General features: G+C 35.7%; 2 protein-coding genes and 1 long non-coding RNA gene across 5 annotated transcripts; 1 reads left to right on the plus strand and 2 right to left on the minus strand.

Moving 5' to 3' along the window:
• Nucleotides 1-6,653: 6,653 nt before the first annotated feature.
• LOC113117723 (uncharacterized) lies at nt 6,654-7,604 on the minus strand. Its single transcript, XR_003294192.1, has 3 exons — nt 7,467-7,604; nt 7,114-7,252; nt 6,654-7,026 (listed from the first exon to the last, which is right to left on the minus strand). It is a non-coding gene; the product is annotated as an uncharacterized LOC113117723 (long non-coding RNA).
• LOC113117722 (dnaJ homolog subfamily C member 5-like) lies at nt 7,591-11,606 on the plus strand. The gene is made up of 7 exons (XM_026286615.1): nt 7,591-7,751; nt 8,323-8,462; nt 8,550-8,763; nt 9,634-9,790; nt 9,899-9,955; nt 10,259-10,300; nt 10,420-11,606. The coding sequence occupies exons 2-7, from the start codon at nt 8,350-8,352 to the stop codon at nt 10,446-10,448; spliced, it is 612 nt and encodes a 203-aa protein (XP_026142400.1). The 5' UTR covers nt 7,591-7,751; nt 8,323-8,349; the 3' UTR covers nt 10,449-11,606.
• Nucleotides 11,607-11,652: 46 nt separating this feature from the next.
• LOC113117720 (putative deoxyribonuclease TATDN3) lies at nt 11,653-15,171 on the minus strand. 3 transcript variants are annotated; one of them, XM_026286614.1, is made up of 10 exons: nt 15,041-15,171; nt 14,924-14,956; nt 14,775-14,848; nt 14,627-14,705; nt 14,480-14,542; nt 13,345-13,454; nt 13,208-13,263; nt 13,006-13,118; nt 12,495-12,569; nt 11,653-12,419 (listed from the first exon to the last, which is right to left on the minus strand). In XM_026286614.1, exons 1-10 carry the CDS (start codon nt 15,092-15,094, stop codon nt 12,276-12,278), a joined length of 801 nt encoding a protein of 266 aa, XP_026142399.1. In that variant the 5' UTR covers nt 15,095-15,171; the 3' UTR covers nt 11,653-12,275. The 3 variants fall into 3 exon arrangements, with proteins under 3 accessions (XP_026142399.1, XP_026142398.1, XP_026142397.1); XM_026286613.1 differs by having other exon boundaries at nt 12,495-12,572; XM_026286612.1 differs by having other exon boundaries at nt 12,495-12,575.
• Nucleotides 15,172-21,735: the final 6,564 nt, after the last annotated feature.

The raw sequence follows: 21,735 nt of genomic DNA on the forward strand, positions 1-21,735 counted from the left end.
GTCCTTAAATCTGTCCTCAAGGTCTGGTAAATTGTTTCTTTATTAAGTAACCAGATGCACCATTTTCACCATAAAACAGGTGAAAAAATACCAAAGATGCACATTTAGTCAAACTTAGATAGGGTGCTGGACTTTTTGTCACACAAAACAATAAGAAAACACACAAAACCCCCCGAACAAGAGATCAGCATTCTGGTGTTTTTTCAGCTGCAAACACCACCATTGTAGACGTTTTGGTCATTTGCGTCATCTGATTTGTTAGAATGTAAATATGTATTTACAGAAGACATATTCCTGTATTATAAAACCCACAAATGACTCTGCTTATCTTGTGTCTCCAATACTGCCTTCTTCATTTGCATTTATTTTGCTTACAAGCAACATGTGCTCCACATGTTCAAGTTATAAACCCTATCTGCTCTAAACTTGTCAAACTTTATGACCGGTTTTGTTTGCTTCAGTTCTTTGGCGTCAGTGCACAGTTGAGGAAATGAAAGTTATATATTATTCAATCATTACTTCTGTGCATCTTAAGACAAAACAAAGGCACTGACATGTTTTATGATCATTCAGTGCAAGTTTCTTTCAGTTGAAACAGCTCAGACTTTCATTTAAGCCTCGTCTGTGAAACCAGAGGGGATTACGTTTCAAATCATATCCAGGTCATTTCAATTTCCATACACTTACATTCACGTTTAGACACTTTTATCCAAAGCGACTTACAAATGAGTACAATAGAAATACATTCTGTATTTAAGTGCTATTTGTGTATATACAAAACATATTTCAAGATTTAAAGCGGAAGCTTAAGATCAATCGCTTTTTTTGTTGATCAAAATAAATATTGTGTTCAAAGTTATGGTATAAAAAAAAATTGCATTGAACAGCACAGAATGTTCAAGAATGACCATCCCCCAGATGCTAGTTTGACTATCAGTAAAATCCAGTTGTTTGGGGAACCAAGCCTCAAGGAAGCAGATCCTGTCAACAGCAGGCTCATTCATTTACACTGAATAAACAAAAGTACCTACAGTCGCTAGTAACAAAAATACTCAAAATAGCACTACTCTATTTGCATTTTACTTTGCATGGCATAATTTTTATGGAATGATAACTACTGACTTTTGCTTTTCTGTGATAATTTATTGTCATTTCTGTATACTACTTAATATTGTAGCCCATATTACAGTATATGCCACACCCCTTTGACTCCCCATGTAGATTAGTTCATTTCAACAACTGAACAATCTGTAAATGGTTTTCTGGGGCCAGCTGCATAAACATAGACATTATGTTAAGACTCTTGTCTTAAGAACTATTTTGAGGTTAGCAAAGAAATCATCAGTCTCACTTTTCTGATTAAAATTCTTCAGGAACAAATGTTTAGATAAATGTAGCATTGCATCACTTGCTCACCAATAGATGCTCTACAGTGAATGGGTGCCGTCAGAGTCCAAACAGCTGATTACAACATCACAATAATCCACAAAGGACATGTTATTATGTATTTGATTTATATTGATGTTAAAAATGTCTTGATGGATTACAAACATGCAGCTTTTCCCTTCACATGACGTTAACTGATGGACTGAAGACGTGGTGTATCTCTCTATTAGTTTTATTGGATCTTAGTGCTGCGTTTGACACAATTGACCACAACATTCTTTTGCATAGACTTGAACACGTTGTTGGCATCAGTGGAAGTGCATTAGCATGGTTTAAATCGTACTTATATGACCGCCATCAGTTCGTAGCAGTGAATGAAGATGTATCATATCGATCACAAGTGCAGTATGGAGTACCTCAAGGCTCAGTACTAGGGCCGCTACTCTTCACGCTTTATATGTTACCCTTGGGAGATATCATCAGGAAACATGGTGTTAGCTTTCACTGTTATGCTGATGATACTCAGCTCTATATTTCCTCGCAGCCCGGTGAAACACACCAATTTGTAAAACTAATGGAATGCAAAGTCGATATAAAAAATTGGATGATGAGTAATTTCTTACTGCTAAATTCAGAAAAAACAGAGGTGTTAATTATAGGGCCTAAAAAGTCTGCTTGTAATAACCTAGAACATTGTCTAAGACTTGATGGTTGCTCTGTCAATTCTTCGTCATCAGTTAGGAACCTAGGTGTGCTACTTGATCGCAATCTTTCCTTAGAAAGCCATGTTTCTAGCATTTGTAAAACTGCATTTTTCCATCTCAAAAATATATCTAAATTACGGCCTATGCTCTCAATGTCAAATGCAGAAATGTTAATCCATGCATTTATTACTTCAAGGTTAGACTATTGTAATGCTTTATTGGGTGGTTGTTCTGCACGCTTGGTAAACAAACTACAGCTAGTCCAGAATGCAGCAGCAAGAGTTCTTACTAGAACCAGGAAGTATGACCATATTAGCCCGGTCCTGTCCACACTGCACTGGCTCCCTATCAAACATCGTATAGATTTTAAAATATTGCTTATTACTTATAAAGCCCTGAATGGTTTAGCACCTCAGTATATAAAATGAGCTCCTTTTACATTATACTCCTCTACGTCCGCTACGTTCTCAAAACTCAGGCAATTTGATAATACCTAGAATATCAAAATCAACTGCGGGCGGCAGATCCTTTTCCTATTTGGTGCCTAAACTCTGGAATAACCTACCTAACATTGTTCGGGAGGCAGACACACTCTTGCAGTTTAAATCTAGACTAAAGACCCATCTCTTTAACCTGGCTCACACATAACACACTAATATGCTTTTAATATCCAAATCCGTTAAAGGATTTTTAGGCTGCATTAATTAGGTAAACCGGAACCGGAAACACTTCACATAACAACGTACTTGCTACATCATTAGAAGAATGGCATCTACGCTAATATTAGTCTGTTTCTCTCTTATTCCGAGGTCACCGTGGCCACCAGATCCAGTCTGTGTCCAGATCAGAGGGTCACTGCAGTCGCCCGGATCCAGTACGTATCCAGACCAGATGGTGGATCAGCACCTAGAAAGGACCTCTACTGCCCTGAAAGACAGCGGAGACCAGGACAGCTAGAGCCCCAGATACAGATCCCCTGTAAAGACCTCGTCTCGGAGGACCACCAGGACAAGACCACAGGAAACAGATGATTCTTCTGCACAATCTGACTTTGCTGCAGCCTGGAATTGAACTACTGGTTTCGTCTGGTCAGAAGAGAACTGGCTCCCCAACTGAGCCTGGTTTCTCCCAAGGTTTTTTTCTCCATTCTGTCACCGGTGGAGTTTCGGTTCCTTGCCGCTGTCGCCTCTGGTTTGCTTAGTTGGGGTCACTTCATCTACAGCGATATCATTGACTTGATTGCAAATAAATGCACAGACACTATTTAAACTGAACAGAGATGACATAACTGAATTCAATGATGAACTGCCTTTAACTATCATTTTGCATTATTGAGACACTGTTTTCGAATGTTGTTCAGTGCTTTGACGCAATGTATTTTGTTTAAAGCATTATATAAATAAAGGTGATTGATTGATTGATGTGGATTACTTCTGGAATATTTTGTTATGTTTTTATCAGATGTTTGGACTTTTGTTCCGACGGCACCCATTCACTGCATTAGAGTGAAAATGATGGAATGCTGCATTTCTCCAAATCTGTCATTATGAAGAAACAAACTCATTTAAACAGCACAAGACTTTTTATTTCTTCTTATAGGCTATTTCAAAGATGAATTTCCTGTAAGGTTGATAATGCAAACGTAAAAAAATAAAATAATAATAATAGTTCACTACGCTGAACTTCTTGGGTTGCGTAGATCAATCAGCACATCGTTTTCCAGTAAGGCTTCTGCTTAACCTTCTTAAACACTTTCATTTGCAAGAGGAAACAACACTCAGATGTTTAAACACAAGCCTTCTTCAGTGAATCATACAGTGACATTTCCTACAAGCGTTCATAAAAAAGAAATGAAGTCCAAAGATCACCTGGTGAAACGTCACAGAACAGGTGTTAGTGATCACGAACTTAATTAACCAATCAAGCAAGCAATTGAGAAATAAAAATAAGAAATAAGATAAATGTACATCAAACCATCAGCATAAATCAAAGAGACGTTCATTAGTCCGTATCATATCAAACAATAAAGGGTTAAACGTTTTAATTTTAAATTAAAGAAAGCAAGAAATTTCAAAGTCCTCATGGTTTAGAATCTTTTAGTATACTTTTTAAAATAAATTCCAATAATTATCAGAAACCTGTCTAATTTATCATTGAGATGATTGTTTGTTTTTGATAAAAACTTATTTCATAGGCTTCTCCATTAGCTACAAACTCTGCAAACTATAGAGCAATTTGAGGCAGAATAGGTTTATTACAGTAATCCTTTTTTAAAAACATGTAAAATTATGGTAACTTCATATAGACGACTATTACCAAAACACTATCCATTTTTTCGAAGTCTAAATTGTATTTACTTCTGGAAATAAAAAGATAGAAACATAACTCTTGCTGTGGATAGTTTTCATGCTCTATCGTTAAAAAGGGTTTTCCGTTGAGTCAATTTCATTGAATATGTTGAATCTGTGGAAGAAAAGAATTTGGAAGAAAGTTTTGAGGAACAGTCTCGCATACAGTTCGAAGCTCGTGGATATCAACACACTTGGCTTCAGTCGGCAAAGTGTTAGATAGGCAACAATTATTACATGCAAATGTTTGTTTGTTTTTTTAGTTAAATGTGTCCTGACTTTTAGCGAACAGTCTTAACAGATCAAGGAAATTATAACAAAATATTGGAATGTTCTTTCAACTGAACCTCCTTTAGGTGATTTTTTATTTTATTTACTAAAGATCAAATAATATTGGCAATAAAAATTTGATATTTATACTGACAAACGTGTTTTTCCCTATTGTGCTGCCTGCTTGTCGTTAACAAAACCCAATCAATTCAGAATATGCTCATGCGAACATAGCATCATCACAGCAAACATCTATTTTACAAAGCATATCTGTCAGAGAGTAACGAGACGCAATAAAATCTAATCTGAATGAATGGCACACTGTATGCTGTTACATCACAGTATCATCTGCTTTGAATACATTGTAAAAAAAAATGTATCATTGTAGTTACAATACATAAAGGAGCACACTGTAAACATTTTTGGAATTGCATTTTAATCAGAATCATTGAGGTTGAACTGTAAAGGCTCTCATCTCTGGTTGCTGTAAGTTAAAAAAGCCCTTCCTCAAATCAGTATCATATTCTGCTATAGATTTATAAATAGGTGCCCTTATTGGATCAGAAAGTTCTGCTGAAAGCCTCATTTAGCAAAAAGTTCCCACTGGCTACACTTTAATGCCATTCATCTGTCTTTGTACGGTTGACTCACCATATCTCAGTTAAAGAACTGACATTTAGCCAAGAAATAGCACTCTGAAATGTCAGCATGACATTTGTCTGTTTATAAAGTTGCATTTACGACATCTCAGCTGAGCACCTGACCCTAAAATCATCTCACCCAAACTGCTTTAATAAAGCACAGCATTAGCCTGAAATTTTTACTTCGAACCATTTCTCTTGAAAATGGGCCTAGATGTTGCACTTGTGTAGGACCACAGGAACCACAAATGGTATATTTGGTATGTTTTCATTTTAGAATTGAAGTATTGTGGACATTTAGGGCCTTAGTGTGTTTTGTGCATTGGGGACACCTGCTGGACATATGTGGGCATAACCAAAACAAAGGTTGGCTATGTATTATTAATGCATGTATAATATAAGTAAATAAAAATAAGTATATATCTTATGTATACATCACTTATTTTTTTATTCATATTATATAAAATATTTTTGCATCTTAATTTATTGAAACTTGTGGCGATCATGTCCAGGGCATGCATCACCCCAAGATTCCTTAGATTGTTTGCATAAAATTATTTTCATGAACATTTTGATTTCCACAATTCCCATTACAATTCTGCGAAAACAGAAAAGTATTATTTTGATAGTGTTGTTTATTCTTATTTGAATAACATTTAAATACAAAAGTTAAATGTCCCTGTTTTTATTCTGGGGTGAAATATGGGCCAGACTTGTGAGGTTCACCCACGAGGGCTACAACAGCAGTAACACATGATGCTCACCTGCTTTTATTAGAAAAACTGATTTGCTGAACATTCTCTTTTGTCATTTGGATTTGTCCTTTATATTCAACGTTAACATTTTAGCACATGTTGTAAAAATAGTTTTCTTTGGTCTTTATGTACAGCAGCTACTCATACAAAACAATACAACTGTGACAGAAGCATACAGTCTATTACAAAAATGAACACCTTGGTAAAATTATTACAGGAACACATCTCTGTAATACTGACATCATCAGCATACATCATATTTAAAATACTCAGTTTGCAGGGCAACCCTTTCTAATTTTATTTCTATATGCTCCACATGAAACACTGGATGTGACACTGGCAATCTTCCTCTGTTCCAGCATCCTCCTTTACATTTCCAATAATTTCTTTATGACCATCGAGCTGTTAGAAGCAGGTTTACTACAGTAAAATCAGCTAAAGCCACAATGCATTTTACTGTAATTAAAGCCATAGGACCATCTTACCGTGTGCTCCGGAGGAGCTGTACAGAGAATATAACCCATTCAGCCCTACAGGTTTGCTGGAAGATGAGGATAAGCATTTAATATTTCCCTAAGCATATACTATACAGTGCATGCTGGTACTGATCTACAAGTCACATGGCAGTATCTATGACGGCAGGCACGACTGTGATGTTCTCAGAGTCGGCTGGTACGGTGATAGTAAAGTTAAGTGGAAGAACATGTACAGAAATGGGCATCTGGAACAAAAAGCCATTCATGCCAATCCAGAAAGCCATGACAAGTCCTGCAGCAAGTCCTACTTCCTTATTCATGTGGGTGGACTTATGGCTGGATTGATGAATGGAAGGAAGGAGCTTACGATGCTATTTGCACAAGGGAAAAAGATGCCGAAACAAAACAGACTGAGCAGCAGCCTCCAACCATCCCAATGATACTGCCTTAAAGAGAAATACAACCACACGCTTAGAAACTAATGTTATAAAAAGGGGTTGCATAAATGAATAGTTCAACTCAAATGTACTCACCTTCAGGCCTAAGATAGGTGATGGTTAGATCATTTGTTTGTTCATCGGAACAGATTTTGAGAAATTTAGCATTACATCACTTGCTCACCAATGGATCCTCTGTAGTGAATGGGTGCCGTCAGAATGAGAGTCCAAACAGCTGATAAAAACATCACAATAATCCACAAATTAATAATCCACACTACTGCATCCACAAATTTCATTCCTGGTTTAAATCTTCATATCATCTGTTCTCCTAATTATGTTCAAAAAGTCTTACAATATTGCTACAAATTAGGGTAATCGGTTTTACTTTAAAATGTATAATAAACATTTGTATTTTAAAATAGTTTTATTTATTTATTTATTTTTACTGGTAGAACGTTTGTTCAGAACTTTGAGAGAACGTTAGCCAATGTTCTGAGAACGTTCTCTGTTCGCCGGGTTTTTCAAATTCTCAGACAGAGGAGTCACTTTCACTCTTCACCGCTGTTTTCTGTCCACGAGCTTTGACGTAGATCTTTATTTCCTACTTCCTGGTCTAAACTCTGCCCAAGCCCAATGGCTCCACTTCACTATTCGCCTTTTAAACGCTGTACATATCAGTAGAAATGAATACACGAGTAACTTGATTAAAAATCCACTACTTTTCATAAACGGTAAGTGATCGCTTTCATTAATTATTAGTTGGCCGTCAGATGAGGATCTCTGACAGGCCTGACCTCAAATCAGCGCCAGTCTACTCAAAACTAAAATGTCAAATGCTTTCGTAATAAAAGCGGAAACATTTTTTTGTTAACGAAATTAGTAATGTAACTGTCTAGTCGTTTTGTGGATGTATAAATAACTCTGGATATTTCTTTGCACTTAATATCTTTTTAAATGGATAAAAAATATTGATAATATTACGTTATTTCTTGTTTTGTTTGGTTGTATTTCTTGGTTGTGTTTGGTCATGTATGCCCTGTTTGGAATCTTAAGGACACATTTTACTTTTATGAATGACATTGTTATTTTTCTTTATTATAATTGCTCATTGTGGTTGAATCAGCTAGTGATTTGGTGGTTATTAGTGGATATATAATGTTAGTTCTCACAGTTGTCCACTTTGCTTTGACATGTTGTTATCTAATGCAATGGCATCCGTTTTGTGGCATCCAAATGCTTCTATATAACAGTAGAGAAGATTGAAAGGATGGCATAATGACTTTCTCCATTTGTGTTCTTCAGTCTTTAGTGCTTTAGCAGAATTGGACAATGGCAGATACAAGCCGCCCTCAGCGAAAGCTGTCTCGAGCTGGAGAGAGTTTATACCAGATATTAGGCTTACCGAAAGGAGCTTCATCTGAGGATATTAAGAAAGCATACAGGTATTCTGGTTTATAGCTTATAGTAATCAAGAAATCACAAATGCAGCATTCCTATAAAGGCTTTGTGTTGTAATCCCCCACCTCAAGGAAACTGGCACTGAAGTATCACCCAGACAAGAACCCGAACAACCCTGAAGCAGTGGAGAAGTTCAAAGAGATTAACAATGCCAACACCATCCTCAACGACGACACTAAACGACAGATCTACGACGAATATGGCTCCATGGGCCTCTACGCCGCGGACCAGTTCGGAGAGGATGGTGTTAAATACTACTTCCTCATGTCCAAATGCTGGTTTAAGGTGAGTAGTTTGCGTCTATGTTTATATATTTTTTATTTCTATGTTTATATGCAATGTAAATAATAAAAGTTATGGCACTGCATCTTGAAAAAAATCGGAGAATTTGGAAAAACCTCTTTCTCAGGGCCGAGTATTGTTTGCACTTATCGCTAGTCTGTGATCATGTCCTGATTCTTGCCTCTTTATCTTGGATATATTTGCCTTCTGTTTCGGACTGTGTTTGTACCTTGCCTGTACTATTGCTTGTGTTATTGGATTTTGCCTTTTGTCATAGTCCTCTGGATTTGGGTTCCCCGATCGAAGACCCACACTTGTCCTAGGATTACTCTTTGTCTTGCCTGTGTTGTACCTGTTTGCCATTGTTTGACCCCAGCCTGTTATATAATAAACTCGGAAATAAAGCCTTGTATATGGATCTGCATGTCTCGTTCACCCCATAAAACCATGATGGCGTACAGTTTATTTTTGAGCAAATAAGAATGAAGATTTTTCTAATTATATGTATCCACTTTAATGCACTTAGCAAAATAACAAAAACACTCAGTTTAATGTTAAAGGTCTTGAAACTGAGACTGAAAAATAAGATTTTTTTTTTTTTTTTTTTTACAACATGTCATTTTCTGTTGCTGTTTGGGTGCAGTAAAATATCCGCAGATGTTGTGGAAAACATCTGGCACTGGGCATGATTTTAACCTTAAAATCAAGATTAGCCATAAATGTCTACAAAATCATTCATGTTGAAATCAGCCGAGAATTGAGGAAGTGGTTATAATGTGGCTCAGAGGAGGACAGGAATCATGTCTTACAAATGGATGCTGAAAGCAAAAATGAACAAGAACAACAAGTAATTGTTTTCTGTTTTTGTTTCAGGCACTTCTGGCATTGGGAATGATCTTCACATGTTGCTGCTGCCTTTGCTGCTGCTGTTGCTGTTGCGGTAAATGTGGCGGTTCAGAGAACGAAAATCATTTTCATTATGTGGATCCAGATGAGCTGGAGGCGGAGATGTCAGAGGAGCAGAACAGAGGTGAGGAGCGGGACTCATGTTTTCAGATCTGGAGCCCGCATCACTGCCTGATTCTGCCTGTGCCCCCAATTGTAAATCATGTAAATCACTGTATTTTGTGGTTTATAGGCAATGACACAGTAATAACAGGACAGCCTATTCCCAGTCCAGCACCCGGAAATTCAGGTGAACGACAGATGCACATTTTTAATAGATAGATAGATAGATACTATACAGTTTTTCTAATACTTTCATACAGCAAGGACACAAGGTAAAAAGAAATTCACAATATTACAGTTTTTACTGTATTTTTACTACTGCTTTGGCGAGCAGAGCCCCAAAGTGGTAGTGTATAAAACTAGTGTAATTATGAACTAGTGAAAGTCAACAATTATGAAACGCTCATTGGTCATTGAAGTGGTAATATTGCTAGCTGTTCTTGTTTTGTTTCTATTAATTAACTATTACTTTCTTTGCGTTGCTTAACAGGAAACACTGTGATTGTAGGAATGCCCATTCCTGCCCACTCAGGTGAATATCAGCATCAGTTAATAACATTATAACGTTATATTCTAAGTGATGTGATGCTAAAAAAAATGGTGTTCAAATTCAGATTCTGAGTTTATTTATTTTGCTGTGTTCTCCTGCAGATGGAGACTCACATGTGGCACAGGAGTAGAGCAAACTAGCACCTCCAGACTTATTAGGAAGACTGAATCACTCCTGTTTTTGGTTGTAGAAATGAGGACACTGCTGTAGAAATGCGTTTGAGCGTCAGTGGTTTGTATTACACAGTGCCTGTGCGTTTGATCTCCACACATAATGCTATTTCTGTTTACATTATTTTATTATAATTGTCTTTTGGTTGCTTGAATGTCTTTTGATATTTTTTGCAGAAACACTTTATTTTGTAATGCTTCATTTAAAGCAGCTGTATGTAGTTTTCATACCCGGAATTTCATATTAGACGACGTCAGAATGATTTTGATACTACAAGGTAAAAATGTTCATAGAGTTGCTTTAAATGACCTCTAAAGTACAATCAAATATATCTTGCACAACAAATTCAACCTGAAGTAATACCACTAAAATGTTCTGTTTATATTATTTAACAATACCAGAATAATTCATTTGTGCAAAATAAAATTTTCTATTTATAATCTTTAATAATCGTACATTGTGGAAAGTTAAACCATGCTTTTCCATTGAAATCTAATATATGCACTTTGTGTGCTTTTTATTACAGTAATTCTTAAGATCAAATGTTTGTATTATTAATGCTGTATTTATGTGGAGTCTTTGACCCTCCAATACAAAACCAACAGTCTTTTCTTATCTGTATATGCACATAAACATTGATATTTTATCTAACAGACAACTATATGTGGTTTCTTTTGCCACCATTTCAAGCGAACATTGAAATAACGTGTAACTATTTTATGACACACAATAATTTGGTATGATGCTGAAGATTAGACGATTCAAATGAATGTATATAAATAATGAACATTATGCAATATGATCATTATAGCCAGGGTTCAGAGTTTAAAGGACCACTGTAATCGTGCCTCACTGGTGATAAAGCTGCTAATTTGCAGGTGAATGTTTCGTTTATCATGGTAACATTGCACAGCCTCAGGGGTGCTTGAAGAAAACGTTTTGTTTATAATTGAAATTATATGATTTTATGTGAAATTATGGAAGATTAATAAATGTAGTTGATTACTCTCTGGGTATCTCTACTCAAGCTTTTTATGTCAGTTTATATGAATCTTTACAGCAATAAAATCTAAATAAAATAAGCTTTTAGAATGTTATTTCTAAATATTTTCATATTGTTAAAGGTTTTTATTGGTTATGTGAATATAAAAAAAAACACTAGGGGTTTTTAAAATTTTATTTTGCAAACATTATGGGAATGTTACTTTTGAATGTTGTCTAAATCTTCTGTATCGAGTAGTAACATGAATAACATAGACAAACATCTAAATGACATGTTTGACAAAAACGTTCCATAGATATAAAGTGTTTTTATGTTAATAACATATTTAGAGACCAGATCACTTTGAACGATCATTCTGTGAATGTGTTACTTGAAGAGTGTTTGTTCATGACAAACCTTACCAGTTCTGAGAAGGTTTCCTGTTAGCTGGGATGTGTTAAATGTGAGCATGTTTCTCCTTTATCTCTTTATCTCTAGTTTTTAAAAATCTTAACATGCACCCACACATTTTTCTTCTATCTTATAGCAGCAGCGTGTGAAACAACTGCAAACTTTAAATTTCATTTATCTACAAAACATTCTACAAATTTGTATTCGCACTTCTCAAAATATCTTGAGAATATTCTGTCCTGTAATTACGAGCACTATTTATTGACAGGATTCAATAAATTAAAACCAGTTGGGGTCCATTTATGCTCTAATAAAAAAATCCTTGATCACAATTTGTTGCACAACAAAACACGTTTGTTATAAACAGCAGCTTTGCATAAGTCCCTTTTAATGTCAGGCTTTGATAAATGCTTTTAATTTGGGGAAGAGGCGCAAGGCATTCTGGGTAGTGACCTCCATCACCTTCTCCAAGGGAACACCTTTGATCTTGGCGATATATTCTGCACTGATGCTGATATTCCTTGGTACATTCCTCACCTAAAGTAAAAACAGAGTTGTAAATACGTTTCAGCAACGTTTCATGTTTATGACAAAAAATAAAATCCACTGCACCTGTTTTTCAGGCCCGAGTGCAGGAGCATCCGTCTCTAAACACATGCTCTCCAGAGGAACCTGCTTCACCAGCTTCTGCTTCTTATAAAAGGGGGACAAACATGTAATGTGTGACTAAAGAAATTGTATTAAATTGTATAGATTTCACACATATACGGATATACACTTCCAATTACAAGTTTGGACACACTTGAGTGTCAACATGTTTATCAGGAGATTTTCTTGTACAGCTCCCTTTTAAATCAGTTTGTAGAAAAACATTTTGTCAGTATATATACATATCTGCACTAATTAACCCAACTAAAATAAAAAAAACTCATGAATTAGGTTGTCTGAAGTTGAAGAAGCTCAAATATAAGAGTTTTAATTTGATACTATAGTTTATTTCTGATTGGTACAATGTCTGATAGTAGAGCTGTAAACACTGTACTATCTGTAAAACACTGTAAATACTGTAAACAGACCTTGCAAATATTGGCATGAGAAGTAAAATGTTATAGATTAGATTTACCTGATCACTTCTGACAATGGATGGAGGTATTGAGAAAAAATAACCAGCTTTTACACCTTCCATCGCAACCGAAGGTTTTCCGTCAAATGCATGAAGAAGTGCATTCTCTACACCTGATTGAAACGGTATAATCATGAAAAGCAAACAGTTTATGAATAAACACTATGACTATGCATGCTTTGTTGCTGTACGCATTGCATACCCAACTCCTTCAGAAGATGGATGGTTGGTCTTCCAGCGGATCTTGAGTGTACATTCCTAATAGACCAAATGCAGTGCTATATGAAAGATCATAATATTATTTCCTGAAAAATACAAATCCAGAAGAGCGAGACATACAGAGGCAGATTCAGCTCTTTTGCGATTTCAGCCTGTCGAATGAGCACCTGTCTCTGACTGTCTTTCCCAGCGTCATTGTTGACTACACGTGGTGTGAAATCCAGACCGACCTGTATGTGATGACACACATTCGTGAAGACTTCATAACACTAATAATCTGGACTGACATAAGAGGATCCATTGGTGAGCAAGTGATGCTAAATTTCCCCATATCTTTTCAGAATTAAGAAAAAATCATCTTCTACTGTACATCTTAATTTTCATTTTTTGCTGAACTATTCCCCTAAGGGTTTAAGTGCACATGGCACATACAGGTGCATCTCAATAAATTAAAATGTCTTGGAAAAGATCTTTTATTTCAGTAATTCAACTCAAAGAGTGAAATTCGTGTATTAAATACATTTAATGCACATAGAATGATGCATTAAAAGCAATGCCCTCAGGTGGTGTTGGTCCATTGTGTTTTTTGAAAACCAAAGTCACTGCACACGTTTACCAAGAAATTTTGGAGCACTTCATGCTTCCTTCTGCTGACCTGCTTTTTGAAGATGCTGATTTCATTTTCCAGCAGGATTTGGCACCACATTGCCAAAAGCACCAAAAGTTGGTTACATGACCATGGTGTTGGTGTGCTTTATTGGCCAGCAAACTCACCAAACCTGAACCCCAGAGAGAATCTATGGGCTATTGGCAAGAGAGACGAACTGATCACCTCCATGCCACGCCGAAATCAGGCAGTAATTAAAGCAAAAGGAGCCCCTACCAAGTATTGAGTACATGTACAGTACATGAACATACTTTACAGAAGGCCAACAATTCACTAAATGTTTTTTTTTATTGGTCTTATGAAGTATTCTAATTTCTTGAGACAGTGAATTGGTGGGTTTTTGTTAAATGTGAGCCAAAATCATCACAATTAAAAGAACCAAAGACTTAAACTACTTCAGTCTGTGTGCACTGAATTTATTTGATACACAAGTTCCACAATTTGAGTTGAATTACTGACATAAATTAACTTTTCCACGACATGCTAATTTATTGAGATGCACCTGTAACTGTATAACCCATATCTACAGTCCATTCTTTACCTATAACCCAAAAGAATAACTAGTTAGAAATACAATATACGTCTAACCTCACCAATAGCCACAATATCCTCTTTGTATTTGTCGATCAGTGGTAATGCTGCGTCTAGATCCTGTGGGGCAGAAAAGAAGGAAACAGTGTCAGCTCTAAGACAGTCAATGAAATAAATCTATCTTTATATGGACATATATCAGACCTCAAGTAAAGCACCCCTGGGTTGTGCTGGATCTTGGACAGGATGAACTCCAAGACATGGCATAACGAATCCTGGGAACCTATAGAATATTAAAGCCATTTAATACTGAGTTTGCTCAAAATATGATGTGGTAAGATATCAGATATACCTTTGTGAGAGCTGTATAATTTTCTCAAATTCACCAGCATGCTCTGCTACTGCAAGAAGGGCAACAAGCCCAGCCTAAAAACGAAACCGTCAATATTATTGCATTCTTAATAAGGCAGCATCCTGGACAGCAGAATAAAACAGAGCTACCTTTTTAGACTCCTGAATGACATCGTCAATGTCCTAAAATATAAAACATCATTAAAGTACTCCTCAGATTGTATCAGTTTCATATTACTTAATAAACCTCGCACCCATATCGCTTACGCTGTCAAAATCCTCAGCAGATATATGACAGTGACAGTCGATATATCCCTGCATGGGTTTATTTATTTTTTTCAGATCGTTTATAACGACAGTCCAAACGTGGATCAGCAACAGCAGAACCGGATGTGACGATAAATTTAACCCTGTTACCAGAGCCTGTATAGTGTCTACGGAGAGCCTTCCCATTCCTTATTAAGTCATATTGTACCGAATTTTGGTTGCAGTACTACCAGAGTTCCACTGGGGGCGATCGCCATGAGTGCTAAATGAATGGGAGTCTATGGGGCTAGACGGCTAAATTTGTCCCTTTCACCCGATTGCCGTTGAGAAATCTCAGATATGATTGCAGGTTTTGCAAGTTCAACATTGGTTATACGTCGAAAGTTGAATGAACGAGTACTTATGTCCTTTCGATTTCTTACAGGTTGAGTTGTTGTTGCCCATAACACGCTAGCATTCTGCTAATGAATTTGAATGTTTATGATGTCATTGACATTTTAAAAGACTTTTTAAAGCAAATAAGTGACTCTAAAAAGTCTAACACCCAGCATTGTGTAATTTCTTTGCATCTCCTTTCGAACACAACATTCAAATTACTAGACAAAAAATTATATCCTGAGAAAAGTGGATTTTGAGGGGTATACCGCCATTGACCTCCATTCATTCTGCACTCGTCCTGTGAGCGCCCTCTTATGGAATCAGAGTGGAACTGCAACCAGTTCAGAAGCCGGAAGTGTAGTGAGAGTGAAACTTCTCGCCATATTAGACATTCTCTAATTTAACCCTGTTACGAATCCCAGTATGGCGAAGGTGTATATCATGAATATTAATCATCATTTAGAACTACTCGGCGAGCGTCTTGGTACGTAGATAATATTCATAAACCAAGTGTTTGTCGTAGTGGCGTTCACGCAGGTTTGCTTGTTTACCAGTTACAAAATGTGTAAGCTTCCGCTGTATCTGTATTTCACCTAGTAAACGATAAATGTTTATCATTAAATTAGTCATAACATGGTATATTAAAGTTCCATGGTTTACCATCGGATATTTCACTGTAGGCCTACTGTGATACTGTAATGTTACTGTTTTATAAGGAGAACAACACAAGTTTTGCATGAAAAACATGAAATCAAACCACCATTAAATCAAAAGAAACAAAAAGGCAAGAAAAAAAATATATGTATACTAATTTTTTTTTTTTTTTGGAAGTAAATACTACGTACTACTGACAACCTATTGATATTCCAATGAGTCAATCAATTATTAATAATAATACGAAAAGACATAGAGAAAAGATATAATATAGTTTTTCGTCATGAATGCACAATAATAGCCTATAACAATGCTAAAATCTTCTTAAATTGAAAAAAATGTTTATTGTTTTTAAATGCTAAATGTTAAATGCTTTTTGACAGATATAACCCAAATATGGTTTTGTGAGATTCACTCACAATTTATTATTATTATTATTATTTTTCAGTTCCTCAGGTTTTAAATTATTAACCCACATGTTAAGAAATGTTTTGGTTGAGGTTGAAACTGAGAAGACAACAGATAGAGAAAAATATTCAAAGTCTATTCCATTCTTTAACCCACTGGTGTTCTGATGTAATTGTGACCCTCGTGGTCAAAACAGACCATAGGCAACAGTGATGCGCGGGTCAATGTATTAATAACCCGCACCCGACCGACATTTTCAACTAACCCGCCCGCAACTCGGACCGCAAAAAAAGGAAAAGAAAATATTGTACCCGACCTGCTTCCTGACCCGCAATTTTTAATATGTAGGCTAGTAAATGCTACACTCTAAAAAACGCTGGGTTGTTTTTTCAACCCAACTGCTGGGTTGAGGCCGTTGGATAGGACTTTGGGATGTTTTAACCCAAGTTTGGGTTGAAAATAACTTTATTTTTTAACCCAGCGGGGTGGGTTGAGGACGCGGACGTGAAGGAGAGCACGCACGTCACGTCAAAATCGTACGTCTCCAGTGCGAGCAGCCGCCATTTTCTCAGCGTGATAGTAGCGAGAAGCGAGTGAAAGACTATGGTAAGTAACGTTAAATATTCAAAATGTAAAGTTATCTTTTATTGTTTACCCGGTTGTATGAAAGGCGGAAGGTTTTATGAAAGGCGGAAACAAAGGAGCTTAACGTTATATATATATATATATAAAAAACGGACGCGGTTTTCGCCTCGGACACGGAGGTCTTGCCTCATGTAACGTTACTGAACGGAGGATGTACTTTTAATATAACGTCTGTGAATGTATTTTGTCATATTTACATAAGATTTTACATTATCTGTTCTCTTTGAGGCGTTAACAGACGGTTATGGTCACGGTTACGCTCATGTGAATTTGTCTTTTTTTTCGCGGTTAAACTGAATGTATGTTTGTCTCCTAAAGGAAACGGCATTGTGTAGTAAAGACTAGCATAATTATTTTGAGGCTGTTGAAGTGTTAACTGTTAAAAGTATGTTTTACATGTAATATTTCAGACTTGTCAAGCTTGTGTCTTCATTGTCCTCGCGCTGAGAGTTAAAGACACAGAAGCTGTTTGTGTGAGGAGTCACAGACCTGTGTGAGGATGAGGAGGAGGTGTTCTTCTGAAGAGAGGGACAGACGGTTTAAGGAGAGTAAACTTCAGAATAACATCAAGTTATCTTTATTTTGACTAAGACTAATATAATGTGTGTGTTTTTTTTTTAGATGTTGAAATCCAGAGACAAGATAACTTCATTCTTTTGAGACTGATGTAAGTTAAATTATTATTACTTTTTTTTAGAAAATTAATGTTTCTGTTGTGTCCTGCCTGTTAACTTCACATTTTGATGCAAAAACAGTGTGATTTTATATATGTATGTATGTATGTATATGTTAATATTTTATTGAAACCATTGATGTCCCTCTTTGCAGAACTCAAACTAACTGGAGTTAAGGACACACAAGTCTGCTTGTGTGAGGAGGTGGTTTTCTCAGCTTCTTCTGAAGAGAGGGAAAGATCGTTTAAGGCAAGTAAACTTCATAATTTCATGTTATCAGTTGTTGTTTTTTTACTAAGAGTAAAATAATGTTTGTTTTTTGTTTTTGTAGATGTTAAAAGCAAGAGACATGGGAGAGCATCATTCCTTTGAGATTTTATGTAAGTTATTTTTAGAAAATAAATTTTTCTGTTGTCTCCTGCCAGTTTACTTCACATTTTGATGCAACAACAGTGTGATTACGTGCTCATTTCATTAAAACCATTGATGTCTGTGTTTTTTATTGCAGAACTCAAACCAACTTTGGAGTTGTCTGATTTGGAGAGTCATTATTCTTGGTCTTCGCTCTTAGAGGTAAAGTTCACACAAAAAATCATTTACTTGCCCTCAAGTCATTCCAAACCTATAAGACTTTTGTCTGTCTTTACAACATAAATTAATATATTTTTAGTTTTCTCATATTTGTTAATCCATTTATAGTTTAGATAATCAGTATTTTCAAGCTTCATAAATATAGAGTTATTGTAGAAGTAAATTCTGATATTTATATATGAATACATCTTAAATTATATGATAGCAAACATGTATGTTCAAAATAAAATACTGGTCTCCCAGACCAGCAATGGAGGACACAAAAAGAGAATATTAAATATATTCATACGTTTTCCAAAAAATTAGCAGATTTTGTATGAGTCTGGAAAAGCATGAGGAGAGTAAATTATAAACATTTTAATTATTTGGTGAACTAACGGTTTGAAGAGCAGCCCTCCACGTACATGAATATTGTGAGGTATGTGAATGTCATGTCTGTTTTAATGTTTCAGTAAAGAAGCTTTCTGAAAGCAATATTTATTCAAACAATATCGCATGTCCTCACACTAGTGCTGCCATTATAGCATTCTGGAGCCATTAAACAACCGCACAAAGTGTTGAAACTTTAAAACCGATTATTTACCTATCCTTACGGATGTGAATACACCTCTACCTGAAAATGGATAGTTTAATTAAATGTTTAATTTTTTCAAATGTGTTTCTCTTAGGCCACTGATGAAGAACAGGCGGTGACTGGGATGAATCCTGGTCAGAGAGGAGAATCTTCTTTCCCCTAAACTGATGCAGCGGTGGTTTTAAAGGAGGACGCTGCCCTGGATGATGTAGAAGATGTCACATGCTGTGCTGATGGGGTTTATGATTACATCAGTTATGCTAAAGAGATCATGAAAATTGACCGTGATGCATGATCTGTATTCATGGACTTTGAAACAAACTGTAAGTGTATAATTTGTTAAAAAAAAAAGTTAAATGCTTTTTCTGCGTTGTTTAGTAGAAGAGTTTACACTCTGTCATTCATACACCTGCTCACATTCTTTCACACACACACACACACACACACACACGCACACACACACACACACACACATGCGTCTGTTAAATGTTATAATATCAAAGTTAATGTTGTGATTTATTTGTGTACTGTCATGCCAGAATAGTTGGAAAAAAACCTAACTAATTGTAAATTTATTGTATGTGTTTTCGTATATTTTTATACAATATATACAATTGAACAAAGTCCAATTTGATCTTAAGTTATATTCATCAAATGTTCAATGCTTTGTTTATGAACTCTGTAGCTGTTAATGCCATCCTTTTCTGCATTTCTTCTAACATGTTACTTTTTGACTTTTCTCTTGTTTTTAATAAATATTTTCCTTTTGGTAATTATTATTTGTGTGTAAAAGTGATATTTAAAATGAACAACATTTGTAGGTTTAATGGCTAGCTCAATTTGGGTTAATTTTATTGTAGAAATGCATCGTTTCCCCACATGGCTGCACTCTGCGAGTTTATTTTCTGCCAGCAGGAGGCGCTAAAAGCGGGAGAGGTAGGTTTCTCCGGTAACGGGTGCTGAGCTCACAAACGCTGCCTTATCAAGTACATGCGAAATGATATCGAACATTTTCTAAATACAGTAGTTTTCCTTCTGAAATACAGTGATAAAAAAACACCCGCTCTGTTTTTTGAAACCCTGCAATATAGTCATTTTAAACCATAAAAAATGCAACCCAGCAGGCTGGGTTAAATATGATAACCCAACTGGTTGGGTTAAAACAACCCAGCGCTGGGTTCGTCCCTTTTTGACCCAGCGCTGGGTTGTCAAAATAACCCAAATTGGGTTGTTTTCAACCCAGCAGTTTTTAGAGTGTAATCATATCGTCATTGGGCCATAGACATATGAACTAGGCAAAAAAAGGAAAACTAAAAAAAACTAAAACTAAAACAAAATCCTTAATATATTCTAATTTTGTCAAAAAATATTTAAAAAAAATCGTCAATAAGCTCATAATTTGTTCTAATTTGCTCCGTTCACTCATTCCGTGGGGTCTCGCTCAACCCAGAATGGCCTGCTGGTTCCAAAATATGCAAGGAGACATTTAATTGTTTAGTAATAATAAACTGGTGTTTTCTGTGTCGCTGCAAAGATTAAGTTGACAAGGCCAGAGAGAAATGCACATTATGGATTAGCCTACATAATCAGAGAGTAGCCTATTTATTTTGGTTTTAATATTTTCATTTAAAAGTAGACATTTCAAGCTTTCTGTAATAGATAGCCTTATATTTCTCAAATCTGTGAGGCACACGCTGAGTTTCAGCGCCCTCCAGGTCACATGCAAGTGATCCTGCCGGCGCCTCATTACATTGTCTGTTATATATTTGCTTCTTATTTATAAAATACGGGCAATTGATTGATAAAACATTGATCAAAATTAAGATACAATTTATAGAAAACGAAAATCTTTATATTAACAATCTGATTTTCTACAAAAAAATTATTTTTATTTTTATTATCATCATTATCATTATTATTATTATTATTATTATTATAATTAATGTTGAAAAGAGCTGAGAATATTTTTTCAGGTTTATTAGGGGGGATAAATTGAAAGAACAGCATTATTAAATTTGTTACAGTCACATTTATTTGTTATTTATATTATTTACATCAAGCTTTTGAATGGTATAGTATTGTATATTGTTACTGAAACTTCATAATGTTTCACTTGATTATACATTTAGTCAGGAATTATATTTTGGAAAAAGTCTAACTAGTAAAATGTTTACAGGTTATGTGAAAACTAGTACTACAAGTATATACATAAATAAAAAGAGACTTAGGCCTACTCATGTTTATGATCTCTGCTGAATAAAGCACTTCATCCTTTTTTCTGAGGAAATCCATTTCTCAAATCCTCAACCACATCACATATTTTTGGGGTTCATTATGTCTTATTGCTCTCATCGCGAAGCAAACAGTAAAATAAAAAAACTTGAACAGTCTCGCTGCTTTTTCTTCTGTGTGGCCGTATTCAAGCCGCGCGCTTCAGTTTGAATCTGAATAGCGCGTTCAGCGCGGGGGCGTGGTCACAGTAAATATAATGAAGGGAGACGTGAAAAACTAGTTCATTTTAATGACGTGTTTTTACATTACGATCAGCGCAGACAGCACACCTTGTTATCTTTATTTTATAAGTGCGCAAAGTTCTGTTGTTATTATGTCTGTATTCAAAAAAAGTAGACCCTTTACAGATTCGATTGATGTATTACTCTTAACTGTACGATCAAAACTGAAAGTGTAATTTAAGTTCTTTTCGTGGTTATACATGCGTTAATCGACTACAGAGGGTTAAAAAGAGTTTTCTATAAAACAACACTTAATGA

The sequence above is a fragment of the Carassius auratus genome, chromosome 17 (assembly GCF_003368295.1).
Source record: "Carassius auratus strain Wakin chromosome 17, ASM336829v1, whole genome shotgun sequence".
In the NCBI taxonomy this organism is placed as follows: domain Eukaryota; kingdom Metazoa; phylum Chordata; class Actinopteri; order Cypriniformes; family Cyprinidae; genus Carassius; species Carassius auratus.